Below are 22,955 nucleotides of genomic sequence, written 5' to 3'. Positions count from 1 at the left end.
GCAATAGCCCACAGGTTCTCCTGGCAGGAAGCCGCAGGCAGGGTCTGGGGACCTGGTCCCGCTGCCACACTAATGGCCACCGCGCCATGATACGGCAAGGGGGTGGCATGGGACCCAGCAGGCTGGCCTGTCCTGCGCACCCAGGCTGGCCCCTCTGCCCTGGCCCGCCCGCCCGCCACCAGCCGGCCTCTCGGCCCCTACCTGTGCCTGATAAATGCCCGCTGGATCCCTTGGTCCTAATCCCACAAAGGAACGGTTTGCAGGGGACGTGCCGGGCGTAGAGTAGGCTGCAGGGAGGAGAGAGACCGAGAGCCCGTTAGCAAAGGGGCCGCCCGGGCGCACCCAGAGAGGGTGGCCGCTGCCCAGGGTCACAGAGCACCCGTGCCCTCCCCTGGCCAATCCGGGCGCCCAGAAGAGCCCACAGCCGCAGGCCCCCGGGTCACCGGGAGGGGCGTCTGCCAGGAGCGAAGGCAGGCGCAGGAGGGAAGACCCACAGTCAGAAACCGCCTGTGAATTATTGAGGCGCGCCGCCGCCCGGCCCATCCTGCGACGGCAGCCTGCGTCCCGCACGGGCGCCATCAATTATTGAGGCTGTTTTATTTATTAATTTTCCTCCTGCAGAGGCACAGGGAAGGCTGGGGATGTCCATCCGCATGTATATATTTGTATTTTAATTTCGCCCATTATATCTGTGGGCAAGTGAATAATTCACGGCTGGGGCCTGTGGGCCGGGGCTCAGACAGGCTGGGCCGGGGGTGAGGTTCTGTGTGGCCTCGGCCGGGTGAGGTAAGGGGAGGCAGTGAGGCCCCGGGGCTGCGGGGGGAAGCAGACTAACCTTGTAGTTAGGACCCGGGTGACGGGAAGAAGCAGGAATCCATGTTTACTCTGCATCTATTAAGTGTCTACTGTATGCCAGGCACTGGACACAATCCCACTGAACCCACAGCGGCCTCACTGAAGCCAACGCGATTATTTCCCCATTTCACAGAGGAGCCGGCAGGCCCTCGGCGCTCACCGTCACTGCACACTGACTCCGCTCTGCGCTCACCGCTGCACTAAACGTTCTCCCTGATCTATGTCCCTGACCCGCTCCCCACCGCCCCACAGACATTGTCGCTGTCCCGTTTTGCAGCTGAGAAAACTGAGGCTCAGAGAGGGGAGGACATTTGCCCAAGGTCACACAGGGAGTGAGTTGCAGAGGCAGGATTCAAACCCAGCGCCCTGCTCTGCATCTGGAGTTCAGACAAGGCCCGCCTGTCCCCGAAGCTGCCTGTGTCTGGGCAGGCGGTGCTGCTGCGGGCAGGAGTGCTCATGCAAGGAGGGCGCCCTGGCCCCGCGGCTCGGGCGGGGTGAGGCATCTCATTTGGGGAGCGAGGGAGACATCGAAAAGGGGGTGAGGGGCAGAATGAGACCTCAGGGAAAGCCTGGGGTCTGAGACTCTGCCCAACGGGGGCTGCTCAGCCTGAGGACGCAGGACAGATGCCCTGGGTGCTGGGCACCGAGAGGACGGTGGGGACGGTGGACAGCCCCCTAGCCTGCTCTGGCGCCCAGGGCGAGTCCAGGCGCAGAGCCCCTGCTGGAGGGTGGACCCCAGGACAGGGAGTCTGGGAGTGGCTCTCCAGCCTGGAGCAGCCCCAGATGGGGGGAGGGCATGGGGGCCAGCGAGCCGAAATCTGGATCCATATCCAGAGAGTGCAAAGTTCTAGAAGGTAAGGAGACCAGCCCAGGGCCGTCTGGGGTCAGGCGGGCAGGCAGGGACCATCCCATCCACAGGTCCAGCTCAGCCGAAGTCACCAGCAAGAACAGGGCCTGTTGGGGTCGTTTCCCCAAAATGTGGAACTCTGGAATTCTTATGTGAGATGCCAGGATTTTAACACAAAAGAGATTCTCATATCCCACGAAGGGCCGCGGGGGCCATGTCCGGCCTCAGGCCGCCAGCTGGAGGTCTTCACATACTGCCAGCGGCTGCTGCACGGAGGAGGGCTGAGGGTCTACAGTAAGCGAACAGGACCCCGGCCCCTTAGCCAACCGGAGCAGACCGCGGACTTCCCCCGAGGTCCCCTGAGGTCCCCTGGCCCATGGGGGCCTGACCCCTGGCCCCTAAATGGAGACTCACGGAACTGGCCAGGGCCGCCACGCTGGGCCTGAGCCCCCAGCCCCGGGGAGAGGGGGGGGGGCCCTTGGGGACGCCCCCCTGCCACAGGCCCCGCTTCCCCAGTGCTTCCAGGGCGAGGCAGTGACGGCTTTCTCCCTCGGAGGTGGGTTTGGGGGGCGGGGGGGGGGGGAAGAGTGCCAGCCGTGCCAGCCCCGGGGGCGGGGGTGCCAGCATCTGAGCAGAGAGGCAGTGACTGGGCATTCGGAGCTGACCACTTCCATTTAACCGGGGGGAACAGAGACACGTGGTTCAGGGGGCGGCACCCCCGCCGCCTGGGGCTGCTGGTCGCGGTCCCGCTGGGGGACAAGGGGGAGGTGGTTGGGCAGGTTTGGGGGGTGCCACGGCCCTGCAGGCCTCCAGCATCCGGGCACCGCACTCCCTCTGTCTCCTCCTGCAGCCACTTATCCACTCGCCTTCCTTCCACAAGGTGCCGCCTGGTCCTAAACGACGGGGGTGGGGGCGCCCTCACAGTACTCTGCTTTCCCCATCACTGCCAGCCCCTGGCCGCCATCACCTTGCCGCGGCTCTCAGATCCAGAAAGCAGTGAACACCAAGAGCTTTTGTGGAAGTTAGGACCATGTTTGATGTCCAAGCACTTCGTAAGACACATGCTGTCAATTGTAACGTCTGAAAAGCCGGATGCTGAGCGGTCCAGCTCCACGTGCCCCGGAGGAGAACCGTGGCCCTCTGCCATTCAGAAAACCACTCTAAACAGGAGCCGCACGTTAGAAGGCCACCTGAGACACCGCTGGAGCCCAAGCCCGCGGAGGGGAGGCATGCTCCCCACACTCACCGGTCCAGGCTGCTGGCTGGCAGGGTCGCAGGCCAGTGAGACGAGATCTTTGAGCGGGTCCTGGGGGTTGAGGTGAGGGGGGTAGCGTATGGCTGTGTGCGGGAAGTAGGTGGAGGCCGCCTGGGGCAGGATGGAGGTGGTGGGGAAGTGCAGGGCCGAGGACGGGTGCGGGCTCCGGGCGATCCCTGCAGGGACAGAAAGGGCGGTTATTGCCGGGCTCTGCCCGTCTGTCCTCTCTGTGACCGCGCTGTGGGCGGCACCTGAATCTCGGTGCCTTTGGTAACCATGACGGCAGCAGGGCCCAGCAGGGCCGGCGATGGCCAGGCCTTGCTGTCATTCACGCACCCAAACTTGCTGACTTTCACGGAAAACCCTCCAGGTTCCGGCACCACCCCTGCTCTCAGAGGTTGTGTCCGCTGCCCCAGGCCACTCGGCAAGCAGATGGCAGGCCCCGGGGAGCCCACACCCTCACCTGGGCTCAGCTCGCTCTCTCTAGACAGGGCCAGGTGGTCAATGTTTTCTGAAATTGAGATATAATTTGCATACCACACAGGGGTGGGCAAAAGTGTACGTTCGCATTCAACGGCTTCAGGAGGCAGTGGGGCTAACCCCAGCGGGGCCACTGAATCAGGTCCACTGGTTTTCAGAGGCTTCAAGGATGTGTGCAGAAGGAAGGCCAGCGATCTGAGCTCTTACCAGACTGCACCGAAGTGCACGGTGGGTGCTTCTGAGTGAACCACGCTGTCGTAGCAGCCATAACCGGCGTGTCTTTTCCCACGTGAACAACTGGAAGCCTACTCTTGCCCGCCCCTGTACAATTCAACCGTTTGACACATTCCCACAGCCTGCAGCCAGCACAACCGCCTCTTTTAGAAAACGCCATCGTCCCTGAGAAAAGCCCGGCCCCTGGCAAACAGGGCCTGTGCGGGGCCTGCCGGTCGGACTTTCAGACACGGAGCCACCCCGAGGGGCCTCCGGGCCTGGCTGCTCTCACTGAGCTTCGTTTTCCAGGCCCATCCGCGTCGTAGCTGCAGGGCTTCCCTCGTTCTCACTGCGGTGCCTGCTGTTTTCTTCTCTGAACAATTTAGCCACTTCTACTGCCTTCACTCTAGTTTCAGGGCATCACCCCAAAAAGAAGGCCTGTGTCCATTCCCTGTCACCCCCCCCCCCCCGCCCTTTTCCCTCCTGCTCCTGGCCAGTGAGTGAGTATTTCTGGCTTTTTGGGCTACATGGTCTCTGTTGCAGCTACTCAACTCTGCCATCCCAGCCCCAAAGCCGCCACCCAATGGGTATGGTGGGGAGTGGGGGGGTCAATAAAACTTTGTTTATAAGAACAGACTCTGAGGGCCCTGGTTTGCTAGCTGCTGGCCTACATCACTGCTGATGTTTGCCTGCCTCCCTATATGACTTCTGCCTTGTGTGGAACCATGTCATTATCATCACAACGGGCCACAGGGGACATTAGAGAGCGTGTCACCATTTAACTCACTCAGTCCTAATGACGGCCACGGGAGGGGGCCCTGACGGCCGGTGACATGGGGGGGCCTGGCGCCGCTTACACCTGTGCTGCCGGAGCCGTGTCCTCTGCTCTGTGTGAGAGATTCCTGTCCCAGTGGCCAGGAGGCCCCGTGTCACTGCGTGGCCTGTGTGTGTGGCCACATGCCAGGCTCATCTACCTCCTCTGCGGCCGTCCCACACCACTGTCTGTCTATGGGTTCTTCAAACCGGACAAAAGGGAAGCAGGCTAAGGGGCAAACCACAGGCTGTGCTCTTTCCCATGCAAAAGGGGAAACTGAGGCCCAAAGAGCCAGTCATGCCTGGGCGCTCTCTACCACGGCACCGCCAGGTGTCCTCGCCCAGAGGGAGCTACAGCGATAGGACTCGTGCTGACGGCCGTGGGATTTCCCCGGCCTGGAGGGGACTGACGAGAGAGCCAGCTGCCCCCCCCCTCCCCCCGGGGGGCCCCGGAGTGCTCACCGCTGTGCACGGCTATGACGGGCCGGTGGTGCTGGGTGAAGCTGGAGAGGCGCGGTGAGTCCTGGGGAGACGGGCTGTTGAAAGGTGACTTGTCCATCTCTGTTTTCTTCACCGGGGATGAGATGCCTGTGTGGGGAGGGGCCAGAGGGTCACAGCGCTGCAGGCAGGGTGGCTCCACGCCCAGGACCCCAGCCTCCCTCCTGAAGGTCCCGCCCCTCTTCCTCCCGCAGCCTGTGGGCAAGGGGCCGGTTTATTTTATAGACGGAGCAAACCCAGGCTCACGGTGGCGAAGGGAGCCGCCCAGGGTTTACCGCCTCGATGCCACCACAGGCCCCTGACATGCCCACCTGCCCTTCCCTTTTCTCCTTCCAGAGACGGGCCCGCCCAGGCTGCCCGAGCCCCGAGGACAGCGGACAGGAGGCCGGGCCCTGGCGCGGACACGGACAAGCACCTGAGCCGCGTGTGCTCCCTCGTCCTCACCGGGGAAGGCAGAGAACCCCCTGGCCCGGTCACCGCGAGGATTAAGTGAGATGTAATGTGCGAGGGCCTGGCGCTCACCCACCTGCTGGCGTTACTAACTGTCATCCCTCTGAAACGGGGCCTCACTACCTCCCTGCCCTGCCCTGGGGAACCCTGACAGCTCGGCCCCTGAACCTTCTCGGGAGCAAATGAACGGGGGAATGGTGGAAGACGGGCACATGTAGAATCCACGGAGACCCCGGCACAGAGCACACCCTGGCTCAGGGAGCAGCCACCGTCATCGTGATAGAGGACGGGCCGCGCAGGGCCAGGCACACGTCAGCCCGGAAGTGTGGGTGCCCTGGACTTCCTCCCTGCACCCCACCTCCGCCATCTTCCAATGTGAGAGCTAAGGATGGTGGCGTGCCCCCAAAATACAGACCCGGCCCTTCCCTGGAATCGGGCTCAAAGAAGTGGGGCCTGGAGATGGACATGTTTAGAAATTGTTTTTAAAATTTCTTTTAGGGCGAAATGTACCCACTGCGGTGTGACTTCCTTGCCACCCAGCACACGGCCCCCTGCTCCAGACACACCTCCCGGCACTGCGGCCGGATCTGTTCACCCCAAGCGGTGCTGCCACTGGGCAGTATGGCCGCTGGGCGGTGCGGCCACTGGGCCGGGCGGCCACTGGGCGGTGCTGACAGCATCTCTGGCCCCGCCCACTCGAGGCCGCCTCGTGTGACAGCCACCTATGTCCCCTGTGGGCAGGGTCCCCCAGTTAGAAGCCCTGCCCTCCTCTGAGGCATGCTGCCTCTGTTGTGGGGTCTCCTGCCCACGGTGGAGGGTGGGCATCTGCACACGCTCCCCAGCCTGTCCCGCCCAGCACACCGTCGCACCCCTTCCCGTGTGGCGTTTCCACACGGGCAGCTTCCTGTCCTCTCCGACAGCACCGCTTGGGGTGAACAGATCCGAGAGCCAAACCCTGCTGCCCTTCACACCTTTGAGTGAGGAGTCCTGGCAGGGGGGTCGGCAGGGCCTTGGGAGGCAGGGCCCGGGCTTTCACTGGGAACAGGAGGAGCCGGTGGGATGGAGGCTGGGCAGCAGGCGGCTGGCCCTGTAGGCTGTGTGTGTGTGTGTGTGTGTGTGTGCAGGAGGAGGGCTGGCAGGCTTTCTGCTGGTGCGGGCTGTGGCAGAACCAGGTTAGGACTGTCAGATGCTCACTTAGGAGGATTTCCTAGAACAGCCTGTCCTGGATGGAAATAGCCTGGTGTGGGCCCGCCCCCTGAGCTTCCTGAGATGGGCCTTTGGGAGGCAGGGCAGGGCATGGGGGAGGGGAGCCCGGCGGGTGCTGCAAGAATAACCCTTCGTGCTCCTGGACAGGCTCCAGAGGCCCCCCCCCCCCCCCCCCCCGCCGTTTGTTCAGCTACAGGCCTGTAATGCCCCACTCAAGCCACTGTTATCAGCTACTAGTGTTCTGTGTCCTCCATCTCAGCCCCGCCTCTCCATTTAGCCTGTAACACACCACCCCCATCCGAGCAGCCATCTTTCTCTCAGCTCACACCTACCAGTCCCCATCGGGCATGAGTGCCCCTTTAAGGACACACACAAGCCTGTCCCGCCGAACACACACGCTCCAGCGAGTAAGCAGGCCTGTGCCTCCCGTCTGAGCGTCCCGCCGTGGAACCAGGCCGGCCCCCGCTGCAGTGCCAGCTCCTCTGCGGGTTACTGGAGTGGCACAGGGAGGTCACAGGCTGTGGGGGGGTCTGCTCTAGCTGACTGCGGGGTCTCCATCGCCCCCGATCACAGGGTGGCCAACAAGAGGGTGTGGTGACTGGAGCACTTCGTTCTGCTCGGACCAGCCATCAGTGAGCACAGCGCAGGGAGGCCTCACTCCTGTGGATGGGGCAGCGTGACCCTCCGAGCCTGCTCTCACGTCATCCTCACAGCTACCCCGAGCAGGGCTTACAGGAGTCACCCCCATTTCACACACGTGATGACTGAGGCCTGATGGCAGAACTCACGTGCCCAAGGCCACAGAGTTATTAACAAGTGGTGGAGCTGGAATTCAAATCCAACTCTGTAATTTCACAGGCCACCCTCCGCCACCCAGGGAGCGGAGGAGAGAGGCCGGGCGGGTTGCTTGCTTCACCCCTCGGATAACATGTATGTGAGGGCCTATGTCCCCAGAATGGGCCAAAGCAGCAGCAAAAACAAAGCACCCTGGGAGCTGAGCAGAAGGTGCCCTCTCTCTGCCCCCCTTGGCTGGGTAACCAGGGAAGGCCTCAGGAGGAGGTGGCCGGGAGAGAGGGCACTCCAGGCCCAGGCACGGAAAGGGCAATGGAGTGGCTGCAGGGGTGTTGTCTGGCGGGGCTGGCACCATCTCCCCAGTCCTCAAACCTCCCAAGCAACAGAGGATGGCTGCTGGGGTGGAGGGGCTAGCTGAGCACTGCCCTTGCAGCCACCACAGAAGGGAGAAAGTACTCCGATCAGCGTAATCCCCTTAACGAGCAGCTAATTGGGGGCTGTCTAGACAGGAAGCTGGAGGAAGCCAGGAGGAGGAGAAAACGGATGATGATGATGATGATGATGATGGGGGTGGGGTGGGGAGACATATGAATCCTTCTCCCACAGTAGGCTGGGAGCACCTGCAGGGCAGGCACAGGCATACAGCAGGGCTTTTCACTGAGGCTCCACAGGAGGGGGTGAGTTTGCCATCACCGGAGGCAACCAATGGACGCTAGAGGGAGACAGACACCCTGTGACAGTCCCTTCCTGCTCCACAATTCCCATCACACGCCGAAGCTGCTGCAGGGTTTTACCTCGTTCCCCTACTGGTGGCCCTTCGTTCTCAGGGCAGGAAATCGGACTGAGCCACAGGGACTAGCTCGGACATATCCTTCCTTTTAAAACTTTTTCTTTTTTAAGCTTCCTGAATGAAAAGCTGGGTTCTTTATTTGCAACCGTGCTCTCTCCCTAATCAATAGACTTAAGGCTGTAATTGTACCTCTCAGGGCTGCCGCGGCTCCACCACAGAGGCCGCCTTTCAGCTCTAAATAGCGAACACTTTATATGCAAACCGCCTCTTCAATCGCAGAGCTAATGACAAGTGCTCCGAGTTCCCAATCAGTAATAACAGGGCAGACACCGCCCGATATCTGCTCTGCCCTTCTTCCTGAGGATCAGAACCCCTCCATTTGAGATAAGCACATAATTGCCTGAAATGAGACTACAGTTCCCAATGTCCCCGGTAGCAGGGTATGGCCACGTGACTAACTCGGGAGCAGAGAGATACGCAGAAGATAAGTGCCTCTTCTGAGAATTATTCTTAAAGGGAGAGGATGTGCCCAGTCCTGACCCTGCTCCGTTCCTGCTGCCCGGAATGCAGAAATGACGGCTGAAGGACCATGAGGTGGAAATGAAAATCGTACTCAAAGGATTGTAAGGCTTACGTCCCTTACCTCACACTTGCTAGGGCTGCCGATGGCTGGACGTTGACTTACAAGAGAAAGGCACTTTTCTCTTGCAAGTAAATGTCCTTTTGAGTTTTCTGTTTTTCATAATCCAACCTAAAGCTTATGGAATACAGCGTCTTTTATAGAGACGGGGAACCCACAGAGGCAGAACCATAGAGATACTCTGACCCATAAATTAAACCCTAATAATACAGGGACAGGTCCGCCCAGAGTTAGGGACCTGCTCTGGGAGCCCACACTGTGGAAGGGGGAGGAGACTTGGGACCTCAAATGTGTTAAGAGACTAATTCAATGAGGTGGGAATTTTAAGATTGAGCAACAACAAACTCTCCTGCTTCCTGGACACCTGCCATTTGCTCAAGTTTCTCTACACACAGTCTCCCACTTCCTCCTTCCAGCTTTCTGAAGGAGAGTTTTTCATCACTCCTGTTTTGAGGATGAGAAAACCGAGGATCAGATTAAGTTACCTGCCTAAGGTAACATAGCCCACAAAGCAAGGGAAGAGCTGGGATTTGAACCTACAGTTATTGTAATGTTGCTTTTCGAGAATCCTACAGGTATGGACAGATCATTATAAGAAAGCAGACTCTGTAGGGACAGGGAGGAGGAAAAGAGAGAAGGGGAGGAGAAAACACATCCTAAGGTTTATTGGGTGCTTATTAAGTGCCAGGTCTGTCGTAGGGAAATCAGATGTATTAATTCACTTGGTCCCCACAACAACCTGCAGGGTGGGTACTGCATGAATTAACATCCCAATTTTACAGATGACGAAACTGAGGCTCAGAGAGGTGGGGTCACAAGCTCTAAGAACTGGTAGATTCAAGCGTCCAATTCATAACCCTTAACCCATGGGGTGAATTTCTGATAAGGGATAAGAGACTGGATAGAGCGATGCTTCTAAAATTGGGGGGGGGGGGGGAGGGAAGGTGGGGCACAGACCCTGTAGAGAATCTGAGAAATAACCGGGGTGCCTGCCCCGGACGGAGTAAAGCAAGCCTGTGGGCCACTTTGCACACCATTTCCTGAGAGCCACAGAGGCTGGCCCACTGGAGAAAACCTCAAGGTGAAAGGGGTTCTTTAGATGAGAATCTTGGTGGAGATAGGCCCCCCCCCCCCCTCAGGGAACTCTGGAGAAAGCACTTGGGGAGACGTTATGTAAACAAAGAATCCCCAGGAGCCAGCGCTCAACAGAAGTGAGACTCCATGGAACTGCGGACACCATAACATAGGAACCGCAAGAGAAAAGAGTCTGGAGAGGCCCCTGTGAAGACAGAAGAGCAACTGAACGAAATCCCCCTGAACAAGAGCGCTATGAGAAAAGAGAACTGGAATCACACAGGGGTAGATCCCCATGGAGATGGGAATCTCTTCAATATAGGGTTGCACAGAGGACCCCAGTGAGCAGGGATCCTACATCTCAGGTGAGGTCTATGGCAGACGCTTAGAAGAAACACCCTGTTGATCAGAAGCGTCAGAGTCAATTCTAACGATTGGAAACCCCACAAAGATTGGTCCCTGAAAGTCAGAGAGCAGGAAAGTCGGGCGTGAGAGGGACTCCCTTTATCCCCGCCTGCCTGAGCGGAACCAAAAAGCCCGGGGAACTTGAGCCCGGACTTGACTTCCAACTGCGCGCAGCCGCGTGACTACAATTCCCGGGAGGCCTCGCGGATCCAGGCCCGCTTCCCGCTCCCGGGCAAGCAAGCAGCGCCTGCCGGAATACGTAGTCCCCGCCGCGTCACCCCGACCGGAAGGCCGTCCCACACCGCCGCCAGCCCCACCTCCTTCCATGTCCTCCGTCCAGTTTCGGCTGCTACTCGTGGGAGAGCTGGGCGAGGTGTAGTAATCGCCGCCGGGGCTGGTGTCTACGTCTTCCTCCATCGAGCCCGATTTGTGCCGCTTGCTCCTAAGGGGCGAGGGAAGAAGAGCGCAGGCCAGTTACCACGGAGACGCGGGCGGAGGCGACGGGCTTTGTAACTTCCGGCCCTTAGGGGGCGGGGCGTGGAGGGTGCTCTCGCGAGACCTCAAAGAAGCCCCAAACTTGCAGGCAGTTATGTTAACACCTGTTTCAACCTGCCTATTGCTTAGAGGAGACACTTGGGGCCATAGGGAGGGAGGGACCCCACTGAGGTCACATGGCAAGAAGCGAGCAGAGGGCTGACCAAAGGCCTGAGGCCTGGCTGGTGACTTGGCCTACTGCAGTCCTCTGAACAACTGGCAGGATTATGATCCCATTTTACAGAGGAGGACACAGAGGCAAAATAGATGTGACCAGCTGAAACTGGTTTGGCTTAGTGAATAGTGCGTCGGTCTGCGGACTGAAAGGTCCCAGGTTCGATTCCGGTCAAGGGCATGTACATTGGTTGCAGGCACATCCCCAATAGGGTGTGTGCAGGAGGCAGCTGGTCAATGTTTCTCTCTCATTGATGTTTCTAGCTCTCTATCCCTCTGCCTTCCTCTCTGTAAAAAAAAAAAAATCAATAAAATATATTAAAAAAAAAAAAAGATGTGACCAGTCACGGTCACACAGCACACGAAGCGGTATCCTCATTCCCATGGAGTCTCCAGGTCGGGGCCTGTAGGCCTCAAGCCCAGAGTGGGATGTCAGGGGAAAGAGGCACTTGGGGTTGGGCTCTGAAGGATGAGTAGGCATTTCCCAAGTAGACCAGGAAAGCAGGCATTCCAAGGAGAGGAATGAATCAGCTGGGGCCAGGTAATGGAGGGCAAAGGGGTCATGAAATGTCCGGAGATGGGGACCCAGGCACATACCCGCTGGAGGAAGTGCTGGGTAGCGTTCTTCTCATGCCGGTGCTGGCTGGATTCAGGTCATATGCCAGGTGCCCCTGAAGCTCACCCAGTGAGAAGTTAGGTCCGGTTCCAGTCACCACAGGTGCTGCAGAGAGTGACAGAGAAGGGAATGAGGATGTACAGGACTGCAATTTGCCCTGAAGGGGTGGAGAGAGCCCCTTCCCAAACTGGCCTGGTTCTTAATTTGGCCAGAACTGGCTTTATTCAATAGTTTAACACCCCCCCCCCCCCAGGCCATCAAGAGAAGCCAAGGCTGTGCTGTGAGGCAGAGGCATAGCCAGGGCTGGAGCCCAAGCTTTCCAGCACTCCCAGAGGCTGATCTGGATGGGAAGATGGTGGTCAGGGTTAAGCAAAACTCCCTGGGGTGGACTTCAAATGGGGGTGTCTGGGAGAGTGGGGTGAGTCCCCACAGTAAGTTCATAGGAAACACAAGGGGGCAGGAAGCAAATTGTGTGTGTTTGTGGGGGGGGGGGGGAGCCCTCCAGGAAAGAGAGATGCTGGGAAGAAGGCTCTTCAGCCCCTCCTCCCAGCACATGGATTCCATTTCCTGGGGCTCTGGGAGGGCCTGGATACTGCCCTTCCTGGGACCCTTGGCTTGTGGATAGGTAGCTGGAGAGCACAAGGGGAAGAAGAGGGGGTGGTGGGTTCCTTCCTCTTTCCTGAGATGCTTTCCCTCTCGGAGCCTCCATCCCGAAGTCCCTTCGTCTCTCCATCGCCCTCCCTCTGTATCAGCCCCTCCCCTATCCGGGTTCCGGCCGGGGTGGGTGGGGTTACTCACTCCGGGACACTTGGATGAGCTCGGTGACACTGAACACACCAGAGGTGACAAAGCTCTCCTGGAAGTCAGTTGTGTCTGGAAAAGGGATAATGGGTGTCAGTGTGTCTGTATCCCTCCTCAACACCCAGCACTGCCCTGACTCAGGGGGCCGGACCCAGCCTGATGGTCACCCCTCCACTCCTGCAGCCCTGCAGAGGTGGGCTATCCAGCTAAGCCACTCCAGCCAGGTGGGAGGGTCCCTGTGCCCTTGCACAGCTGGAGGGGACATTCTTTTCTTTAACATCTGCATCCATTTTCCCCTTCTCTGGGGGCCCCATAACGAGCCTCATCTTCATTGGGGCTCCCTGAGCCACAGTAGGTTGTAAGCAGAGGCCGGACCCAGGTCCAAATCTCAGCTCAGTCACCCACTCGGCGGTGATCTTGGGCAAATCCCTTCCCCTCTATGCTCCCTAATCCTGAAAATGGGGCCTGTACACCCTGTTGTCCGGTGGCTGAGAGCTACGAACTGAACTGCCCAGGAGGGCAGGCTTGCTCGCTCTGTCACCACCCCAGGCAATGCTGTCCTTCAGTCTCTTTCTCCCTCCAGACTGGGGGCTTCACAAGGGCAGGGGTTCCTCTGCCCAGGCCCCACCTGGTCCCTGGCCAGAGCCTGGCAAAAAGGCTCAGACCACAGGCTGAACAGAGGGTCCACAGACAAAAGGTAAAATCCTGCGGCCCCAGAACCACCGCCACCCAGTGTCAGAGGAAGGAGCGCTGCCCCCTGGGCAGGGCCGGTTTGCGCACAGATGTTCACAGCAGCATGGCGCTTGACCGCCCAGCTGGGAGCAACTCGGTGCCCACTGGTGGATGAATGGATAGCCGGGGCCCATCCAGACAACAGAATGTTACTGAGCTGGAAAAAAGGATGAAGCACCGACACTCACTACCATCCAGATGAACCTTGAAAACATGGTGCTCAGCGAGAGTAACGAGGCACAAAAGACCACATACGGTGCGGCTGATTTTGTATAAAATGTCCAGAACAGGCAAATCCAGAGACGAGTGAGCTTGTGGTTGCCAGGGGCTGGGGCTGGGGGTGGCGTGGTGGGGAGTAACTGCTAAGGGAGAATGAATTTCTTCTGAGATGATGGAATGTTCTGGGACTAGATAGTGGTGATGGTCACACAACACGGTGAATGTACTGAATGCCACTGAACTGCATGCACATTTTAATGGGGTTAAAATGATAAAGTTTTTCTTGGGTGTAGTTTATTACAATAGAAAAAATGTCACTACCCCTAAGTCCAGCGTGAGGTGTGTCAGGCAGGGCTGAGGAGGCTCCTGGGAAGGGGCCTCTCTGACACACAGGCTCAGAGAAAGCCTCACAGGGAGGGCACATTTCGCCGAGACCTCGGGGGACCTCGGGACACGGGAGTTCCCACGTGGGAAGCGCCCAGAACAAGAGCACGTGGCCCAGGAGCTGCCCGGTGCGTGCTGGCTGCTCCGGTCGGGACGGTCCTAACTGATGTTTCACCACCTCCCTCCCCGGGGGCCACGGAGTTCCTGGTGGCAAGCAGGGCCCGTGCAAAGGCCCTGGGGTCGGAACACACAGTTGGCAAGGTGGAGGCCAAAGGGCTGGAGTGAAGGGAGCTTTCGAATCCTCTCCATCCCTCAGGGCTCTGCCCCCAGCCTCGCTCCTGGGAGAGTGGTCAGAAAGGGCATGGGGTGGGCAGGCAGGAATCACTGGGCTGTGTGTGTGTGTGTGTGTGTGTGTATGTGGTATGTGGTGTGTGTGTGTGTGTGTGTGTGGTATGTGTGGTGTGCGATGTGTGTGTGTGTGTGTGTGGTATGTGTGGTGTGCGATGTGTGTGTGTGTGGTATGTGTGGTGTGCGATGTGTGTGTGTGTGTGTGTGGTATGTGTGGTGTGCAATGTGTGTGTGTGTGTGTTATGTGTGGTGTGCGATGTGTGTGTGTGTGTGGTATGTGGTGTGTGTGTGTGTGTGGTATGTGTGGTGTGCAATGTGTGTGTGTATGTGTGTGGTATGTGTGGTGTGCAATGTGTGTGTGTGTGTGTGTGTGGTAGGTGTGGTGTGTGGTGTGTGTGGTGTGTGTGTGTGTGTGTGTGTGTGTGGTAGGTGTGGTGTGTGGTGTGTGTGTGTGTGTGTGTGTGGTAGGTGTGGTGTGTGGTGTGTGTGTGTGTGTGTGTGTGTGTGGTAGGTGTGGTGTGTGGTGTGTGTGTGTGTGTGTGTGTGTGTGGTAGGTGTGGTGTGTGGTGTGTGTGTGTGTGTGTGTGTGTGTGTGGTAGGCGTGGTGTGTGGTGTGTGTGTGTGTGTGTGTGTGTGGTAGGTGTGGTGTGTGGTGTGTGTGTGTGTGTGTGTGTGTGTGTGGTAGGTGTGGTGTGTGGTGTGTGTGTGTGTGTGTGGTAGGTGTGGTGTGTGGTGTGTGTGAGTGTGTGTGTGTATGTGTGTGGTAGGTGTGGTGTGTGGTGTGTGTGTGTGTGTGTGGTAGGTGTGGTGTGTGTGTGTGTGTGTGTGTGTGGTGTGTGGTGTGTGTGTGTGTGTGTGTGTGTGGTATGTGGTGTGTGTGTGTGTGTGTGGTAGGTGTGGTGTGTGTGTGTGTGTGTGTGTGGTGTGTGGTGTGTGTGTGTGTGTGGTAGGTGTGGTGTGTGGTGTGTGTGTGTGTGTGTGTGTGTGTGGTAGGTGTGGTGTGTGGTGTGTGTGTGTGTGTGTGTGTGTGGTAGGTGTGGTGTGTGGTATGTGTGTGTGTGTGTGTGTGTGGTAGGCGTGGTGTGTGGTGTGTGGTGTGTGTGTGTGTGTGTGTGTGGTAGGTGTGGTGTGTGGTGTGTGTGTGTGGTGTGTGTGTGTGTGTGGTAGGTGTGGTGTGTGGTGTGTGTGTGTGTGTGTGTGTGGTAGGTGTGGTGTGTGGTGTGTGGTGTGTGTGAGTGTGTGTGTGTATGTGTGTGGTAGGTGTGGTGTGTGTGAGTGTGTGTGTGTGGTAGGTGTGGTGTGTGTGTGTGTGTGTGTGTGTGGTGTGTGGTGTGTGTGTGTGTGTGTGTGTGTGTGTGGTGTGTGGTGTGTGTGTGTGTGTGTGTGTGTGTGTGGTAGGTGTGGTGTGTGGTGTGTGTGAGTGTGTGAGTGTGTGTGTTCTGTGCCCCACAGGGCAGCACCAGCTGCAGGGAGCGCACCCTGGTGCTGTTCTCAGCGGGCCCACGCCCCGGACAGTGCAGGAACCGCAGCCTTCCTGGTTACAGGCTCTGTGCCGTTTAGTGAGCACCTGTTATCCCGCTGGGAAGCACAGGGTCACCCATCCCAGGAAGGACAGGGCGGTGGACCCCCAGTGTCCAGGGCAAGCGGCCATGGCTGCTTCCTGCCCACCCGACTGGCCAGCTGGTGTCCGCAGGCCCTGCCCTCCCCCCATCGGGGCTTCCTGTTTGTCCGGCGCCATCTCCAGGGGACTCCCCGGCGGGGAGGAAGAGATTTCCCCCGCAGACGCAGCTCCTCAGGGGACCGGCCGGAGCGTGCAGCTGCCCGGCCGCCTTGCACGTCTGAGTGAGAAGGAGGCCCAGGGTCCCAGGAGGCCAGGGAGGACTCTGGCCACAGACGGCCAGTGAGGAGCGGCCTGGGAACCTCCTGGAATGGCTGGGCCGTACATCCAACAGGATGCCCTCACGTACTGGCCCGCCCGCCCTCCCTCCCTGTCACCCTCCCTCCCTCCCTCTCTCCCTCCCGCCCAATCTCTCCAGTCTCTCTTTTTCTCTCTGCTTCATGCCTGCCTTCCTCCTTTCTTCCTCTCTACACATATTTATCGAGTAGCTTCCTGTGTACCAGGTAGTATTCTCGGCACAGAGGACACAACGGCAATCAAGAGAGACCGAAACCTCTGCCCTGGTGGTGCTCCGTGAGGGGGGAGCAAACACATAGGCCATCACTCACTTCCTCTGGGAATGAAGCAGAGGGGGCGGCCGATCCCGGGGCCGAGGCTGCCTGGGTGGCGGAGGGCTCTGAAAGGGGCGCACCTGAGCGGGGGCCTGGGGAGGTGAGAGCGGGTGGCGGCCCGGGCAGAGCTCACAGCACACGCCAAGGCCCTGAGTCAGGATCACGCCTTGCATGTTGGAAGAACAAGGAGCAGCCCCGTGTGGCTGGGACAGAGCAAGTGAGGGGAGGGAGCGAGGGAGAGAGGGGAGAGCAGGGAGGGAACAGGGGCAGGCTGGGTGGGGGCCTTGTGGGAAGGGCTCACCCTCCTCCCAAAGTGGGAGTCCTGGGGGGCTTTGGGCAGAGGAGGGTGGGACCTAACTCAGGTGCTCACAGGCGCCCTCTGGCCACTTTGGGGAGGACAGACTGTGGGATTCGGGATTGGAGGGGGGGGGGGCGGGGGGGGGGGAGGCAGGGCAGAAGCAGCTTCCAAATCCCTTCCATTCTCCAGGGCTCTGCGCCCAGCCCTGCTTTAGGCAAATCCTCCCACTTTCCACCCCCAACACAGACCTGACTTTCCTATTTATTGTTAAACACCCACGGAATGCGGGTGCCCAGGGCCTCTCTCATGGGTGGAGGGAGTGCCTTGGAGCCCAGGTGGCCCTGGGCAGCCCCCGACCCCTCTGAGCCTCAGTTTCCTCACTTCAAAAGGAACAACCAGCAGCTGCCCGCTGCAGAGCTGCGAGGAGCGAACGGTTCACGAGCATCAGGCACACACACAGCCACCGGAGCACACGGGGGCGGGGTGTGCTCAGAAAATGATTCCCAAGCAAAGTATGAGGCTGGGCCGCGCCCGCCACCCTCACCTTCCCCACACTCACCCAGCGTGATGGGCTTGCTGTCCTCCTGGTCAGAGCCCATCCCGGCCCGGGGACTGCCGCTCTGCTCCGCGTCTGCCAAGACAGGAAGGAGTTGGTGATGCCGGATGGCCCTGGGGTCTTTGCGTGGCCCCCTCCCTCGGCTGCTGCCCCAGAGGGTCATGGACGCCTGGCCGGGCGCCTGCAGACACCGCCCTGGTGCCCGGGCTCTCGATGTGCCAGAACGCGGCCTCACACAGGGCGAGCAGCTCTCCCCGAGCCTCGGTCTCCCCATTTGTGAAACAGGGTGAGCTCATTTAACCCCGCCGCAGCCCTAGGAGCTGACAGATGGGGAAACTGAGGCAGAGAGGTGAGTTCTTGAGCCCTTGGGCCCACTCCCCTCGGCCTCTGCCCTTAAAGTCCTAAGCGCTCAGCCCTTAGTCTTGGGGTGCTACTAAGGGTCCCCAGAGAGGGGGCCGAGGAGCATCCCTCTGCAGCCGCAGTGGCCCCACCCACTGCCTGGCTTGTGGGCTACCCCCACCCCAGCACTCGCCCATCCATTTATCTAAAAATAATCAGGCTCCGTGGCCGCCGGTAGCAGGCAGACGCTGAGCTCAGCGATATCGGCTCCGGTGGCCTGGACGGAGGGCGATCACGCCGGCTCCGTCTGCAGCCCCACAGCCACCCAGGGCTGGGCTGCGGGGGCCCGGGCCCAGCCCAGCTGGGCAGGACCCAGGACCCGCCCTCCGTCTCCCAGAAAGGTGCTGGGAATCAATCAAACGGCAGAGAGAGGGGGACCCGGCCCCCACACCCGCTGCCCCTGCCGTGGCCGGAGCCGGGAGCAGTCGCTGTGTCACTGCTGTTTTCTCCTTTCACAGGCGCCAGCACGGCCCGGCCTGACGGGTTGCCAGGAGGTGACGGGGGTAACACGTAGGAAGCACTCGGCATTCGTGGTAATGTCCTCATCATTACCATCGTTAGCTTAAAATCCCCAACACGGCCGCAGAGACTGCTGCTCCCATTTTAACACGTCCCCTCAAATCCTTAAGACAGCCGCCAAGCTGGCACTGTCATTGTGCCCATGCTACAGGCAAGGAACACGTTAGACGACAGAAAGGTGCCCACCCCACGCCCCGTGTGCCCTGTGAGGAGGGCCACAGCGAACCTCACACAGTGTGGGGGTCGGGAGCGTTGTTAAAAATCCTTGTAACAGTGGGCTCCCCCCAAAAACTGAATTAACAGCTTCCTGTTGACTGGAAACCTTACTGATAACATAAACAGCCGAAGGCGTCTTTGGTCCGTTATATGGGTGACACACTGCGTTGCGACGATAAAGTAAGCCAGAGAAAAGGGCATTCAAAAAGCATAAGGGACAGAGATACATATGTCCAGTGTTTATTGGAAGAAATCCCTCGCAGGAGTGGATCCACGCTCTTCCAACCCGAGTTGTTCAAGGGTCAACGGTGTTTCTCCCTCCGTCTGGGCGGGCGGCCAGCTGCCGACACTGCGCGTGCGCGAGCCATCTGGCTCCGGGGCCAGACGCCCGCCTCCCGTCCGTCTGGGAGCCTCGAGGAGGTGTGGTCGTGGCGAGGCCACTTCCCCTCCGGGGGCCTCTGCTCCCTCGGTGTTGTCATGGCGATCATAATAACGACGGTACTTCCTAAAACAGTCACGAGCTCCCGCCGTTTGCCGGGCGCGGTGCTGCGGCTTTGCGCACGTTGTGTGCTGTGCACCTACTGGCTGCCAAGACGGAGGCACCTGCCCGAGCCCCCGTGCCTCAGTTTCCCATCCATGGATGGACGGGAGCAGCTCCTTCCTGACTTGCCTTTGCAGCCCCGGCCGTGGCTGACTGGGCTGGGCATGGCTGGGCAGCAGCCGAGGGGAGCGTGCCCGGCTCGGCCCTGAGCCCTGTGGCCACTTCCAGGTCGGGCAGCCAGCAGCCCCTCGGAGCCGGCCAGTCCCGCTTGGATGGCCCCGCGGCTGGGCACGGCGGCCACTCCGCTGGGAAGTGCCCAGCCCGGGCACTCGTCCTCGGGCTCCGGGCCTCGGGCACGGGACCCTCTTCCAGAACGGGTGCCCACGTGGGCTCGGCAGGCAGCAGCGCTGGCCCGCACTCCGGCCGGGCATGTTTCCTGAGCGCCGCCTCTGTGCTGCGGCTCTGGAACCAGGCAGACAAGGCTGCGGGCCGCGGGGCAATGCTTCACCTCCCTCTGGGCCTTACTCTCTTCATCTGTGAAATGGGCACAACCACAGCACCTCCCCTGACGGCTGTCCGTCGGGGAAAAGGTGACAAGGCTACAATAAAGTGCCCCAAACCAAGGCTGGCGTGTCAGACGGAGGAGGAGCCGCATTGCAGTTGTTACCGGCTCGGCGGTTTGTGCCTGGGAGGCTCTGTCTCCATTATTATAGAAGCGATGGCGGAAGGCTATGGCTGGATCTCGTCCGAGCCTGGTCTCATTGTCCATTCCCTCTGTGACCTCAGGCCAGCCTCACCACCGCTTTGAGCCTTAGTTTCCTCATCTGTGAAATGGGCAAGATGATAGACCCCACCTCCCAGGGTTGGTTGAGTCACCCAGTTAGCTAATATGAAGTGTAAAACCGTTGCCATCAAATTGCCAATCAATACACGGTAAGTTTGGGAACAGGTTATAAACAATACTGCGTTTTTAACTTTTGTTTTTAACTGTTCACTGCTAGTATTTACAAGTGCGATTTTTGTGTGTGTGTGTGTGTGTGTGTGTGTGTGTTAACCCTGTATTTTTCAGCCTTGCTGAGTCTACTTCTTAGTTCTAAAAGCTTTATTTTCTTAAAAAATATATTTTATTGATTTCAGAGAGGAAGGGAGAGAGAGAGATAAACATCAATTACGAGAGAGAATCATTGATTGGCTGCCTTCTGCACGCCCCCTACTGGTGATGGAGCCTGGAACCAGGGCATGTGCCCTTGGCTGGAATCAAACCTGGGACCCTTCAGTCTGCAGGCCGAACCAGCGAGGGCAAAAAGCTTTATTTTTTTTTTTAATTCCTTGGGATTTTCTATGTAAACCATGCTGTCCTTTGCAAATAAAATAGGAACAGTCTTATTTTTTCCTTTTTAATCTGCACGCCTCTGACTTCCTTTTCTCGCCTTCTTGCCCGGGCCAGGCCCTCCGGCGCAATGGGAACCAGCGGCGGCGGGCGGGCGGGCGGGCGGGCGGCGGTGCCCCCGCTCGCTCCCGAGCCCTCGCCGCCAGCCTGACGTCAGCCTGCGTCTCTGCGGGTCCCTTTATTGGGGTGAGGAGACCGCTTCCTTTTCCACGGTCCTGGGAAATGTTTCTTTAACTTAAACAAGTACAATTCCTTAATCATATGGCGATGTACGTATATGCTATCTCATGAAAGTATTCTTACGTTTAACTTTCAGACTGTGGTGAAGAGCCTCACATAACATTTAACCATTCCTGAGCGCACAGCTCAGCGGGATCACCTGCTTCACCGTGTTGTACAACCATCCCCGCCGTCCGCATCCAGAACTTCCTCCTTTTCCCAAACGGACACTCTGTCCCCACTGCACACGGCTCCCGCCCCAGCCCGGCACTCCCCGCGGCTGTGTGTGTGACCTGGACTCCGCTCAGACAGACCACGCGTGGGCGGACCCCTCTGTGCCCGCCCTGCGCCTGGCTTACCTCCCCGAGCACCTGCTCTCCGGCCCGTTCGCGGGGCAGCCCGCGCCAGAACCCCCTTCCCTTCCAGGATGCCGTCTCATGTCTAGTCATGACTGAAACCTCAAAACGTGTCCCGCCCACCCCCCCGCTGACCGCTCGCCTGTCATCGGGTCAGCGTCTAGAGCTGTCTACAGGAGCGCCACTCACCACGTGCGACTTTGCATTGAAATGAAACGCATTGAAAACAAAATCTCTGAACACCGGTGGCACCGGTCACCTTTCCGTCCCCAAGAGCCACGCGAACGTGCTGGTGGCGACCAAACTGGCCGGAGCTGAGCACTGCCAGCGTCACTGCCATTCCGCGGGCGGCGCCCTCGGGGCGGGTGCTCCCTGGAAAACCGGGGAGGGAAGGCACAGAGCGTTCCTCTCCTCCCCTGTGCTCAGACACCCAGCCCTACGACGCATCTTCCTTCCGCCGCACAGAGGCACCCGCAGCAGATAACGCCTGGAGGCTGGCTGGTGTCCAACGCCCCGGCCTCCGGGCGGGCAGCTCTCAGCTGCCAGGCTCCCGCCATGCTAAGGGCTTCCTGGCACCGTCCGATTAAATCCACCAAGTGGATGAAGTGGGTAAACTGAGGCCCAGCTCGGTGAGCCCATTCCCAAAGGTGAGATCAGAACTTGTCTGCCCAGCATAGAGGCTCTTCACCGGGGTCATGCTGGCCCCCGGGGTGATGTCTGGAAAAAAATCTGTGCCAGTCACAATGGGGTGCTCCTGGCATCGAGGGAGGGGGGCCAGGGACGCTGCTCAACACCCCACAGTGTCCGGGGCAGCCCCCCCCAGAGTGACCGGCCCGGAGCTCAGCAGTGCCAAGGAGGGGACCCTCGTCTGAGTCTGCCCATTCTCAGTGAGGCAAACAGTGGTTCTTGGGGGCGGTATAAAAGGATTAGAGGATTTTGCTCTTTTTATGTATAAAATGTAAATATATGTATGGATACAGATACATTACACTGCATACATAGGTATAATAATATCTATTTAGTAGATATTAAAATTTCCTGGGGTGAAATGATTAGGGAAAAATGTCTAAAGGCTCTGTAGGGGAGGTGATCTTGGGAAAAAAGGGCCAAGTCCATGGTAAAGGGCTGTGAAGGAGACAAGGGACAGGAACCGTGTGCAGCCTGTCAGGCCCACATGTTCCCTCCGGCCTTTGCTGTGGATGAGCCTCTGTTTCCTCATCCGTAACTCGGAGCGATCAGTGCAGGAGGCAACTGATCAGTGTTTCTCTCTGCCACTCACTCCTCTCCTTCGCCCGCTCCGTGTCCTTGGGTGCCGAGTGCCCGGAGGACACAGCAGGGACCCACACGGACAAGCCCTGCCCTGGGGCACCGCCGCCCTAAGGGGAGCAGCAGGCCGTGAGCGAGTCCTCACCACACCAGGCGGAGGCCGGCAGCTCTGCACCCCGGGAGCCGGGCGGCCTGGCACGGGGCTGAGGCCGCTCCTTTTCGGGCGGCGCAGCCAATGGTCACACGTAGCCGTCATCCCCGCGGCGCTGAGGCTCCCGTGGACTCATTTAAACTTTAAAGCTCCCCCTGAGAGCCGCGATCACCTGCCCACGTTCCGATGGGGAATGGACCGCCGCCCCGCAGCAGCCCCGGCCAGGCTGACAGCCCGCGGACCCGCCCCCGAGAAACCGGACACAGCGGCCTCCCTGACCACAGAACAGCGATGTCCCACCGAGCTGGAACGCTGCTGGTGACCTTCTCCGGGCCTCGGCGACCCCACCCGCTTTCTGCGGCCAGCCATCCGGTCTGGCTCGGAGGGTATTGTGACGGACACGCTGTGCAGGCCAGGGCAGGACGGCGGAGCCGTGAGCCAGAGTTTATGCTGCTGTCAGTGGCTGAGCTGGGGACTCTATGGGCGTCCCCAGAGGTGGGAACACAGTCCCTGGGCGTGGGGTTCTGCGGTCGAAGGCATTGCTGGGGAGCTCTAGGACCAGGGTGGCACGTCCAGAGCCTGTAAAACCCACGGGGTCTTTTTTCTCTTTTATTATTGATTTTTTACAGAGAGGAAGGGAGAGGGATAGAGAGCTGAAACGTCGATGAGAGAGAAACATCGATCAGTTG

The 22,955-nt window shown here is 59.2% G+C and overlaps 1 protein-coding gene across 8 annotated transcripts in view; it reads right to left on the bottom strand.

Moving 5' to 3' along the window:
• The window catches only part of NFIC (nuclear factor I C), a 217,517-nt gene that overhangs the window by 127,430 nt on the left and 67,132 nt on the right, over positions 1-22,955 (bottom strand). For 4 of the 8 annotated variants that reach the window (XM_084883531.1, XM_084883530.1, XM_084883535.1 and 1 more), the window contains exons 3-8: positions 17,213-17,284; positions 12,441-12,515; positions 11,624-11,747; positions 10,636-10,760; positions 4,926-5,051; positions 2,949-3,133 (exon numbers count right to left, since the gene is read on the bottom strand). In XM_084883531.1, coding sequence (XP_084739657.1) covers positions 2,949-3,133; positions 4,926-5,051; positions 10,636-10,760; positions 11,624-11,747; positions 12,441-12,515; positions 17,213-17,284 — 707 coding nt within the window. Of the gene's footprint in view, positions 1-201; positions 288-2,241; positions 2,381-2,948; positions 3,134-4,925; positions 5,052-10,635; positions 10,761-11,623; positions 11,748-12,440; positions 12,516-17,212; positions 17,285-22,955 lie in introns of all 8 variants that reach the window. The other 4 variants (XM_084883529.1, XM_084883533.1, XM_084883532.1 and 1 more) reach the window with 2 other exon arrangements.

Source organism: Pipistrellus hanaki (assembly GCF_964339955.1).
Source record: "Pipistrellus hanaki genome assembly, chromosome: 5".
Classification (NCBI taxonomy): domain Eukaryota; kingdom Metazoa; phylum Chordata; class Mammalia; order Chiroptera; family Vespertilionidae; genus Pipistrellus; species Pipistrellus hanaki.
The sequence above is the reverse complement of the archived record's forward strand: the minus strand, read 5'-3'. Positions and strand labels throughout refer to the sequence as shown.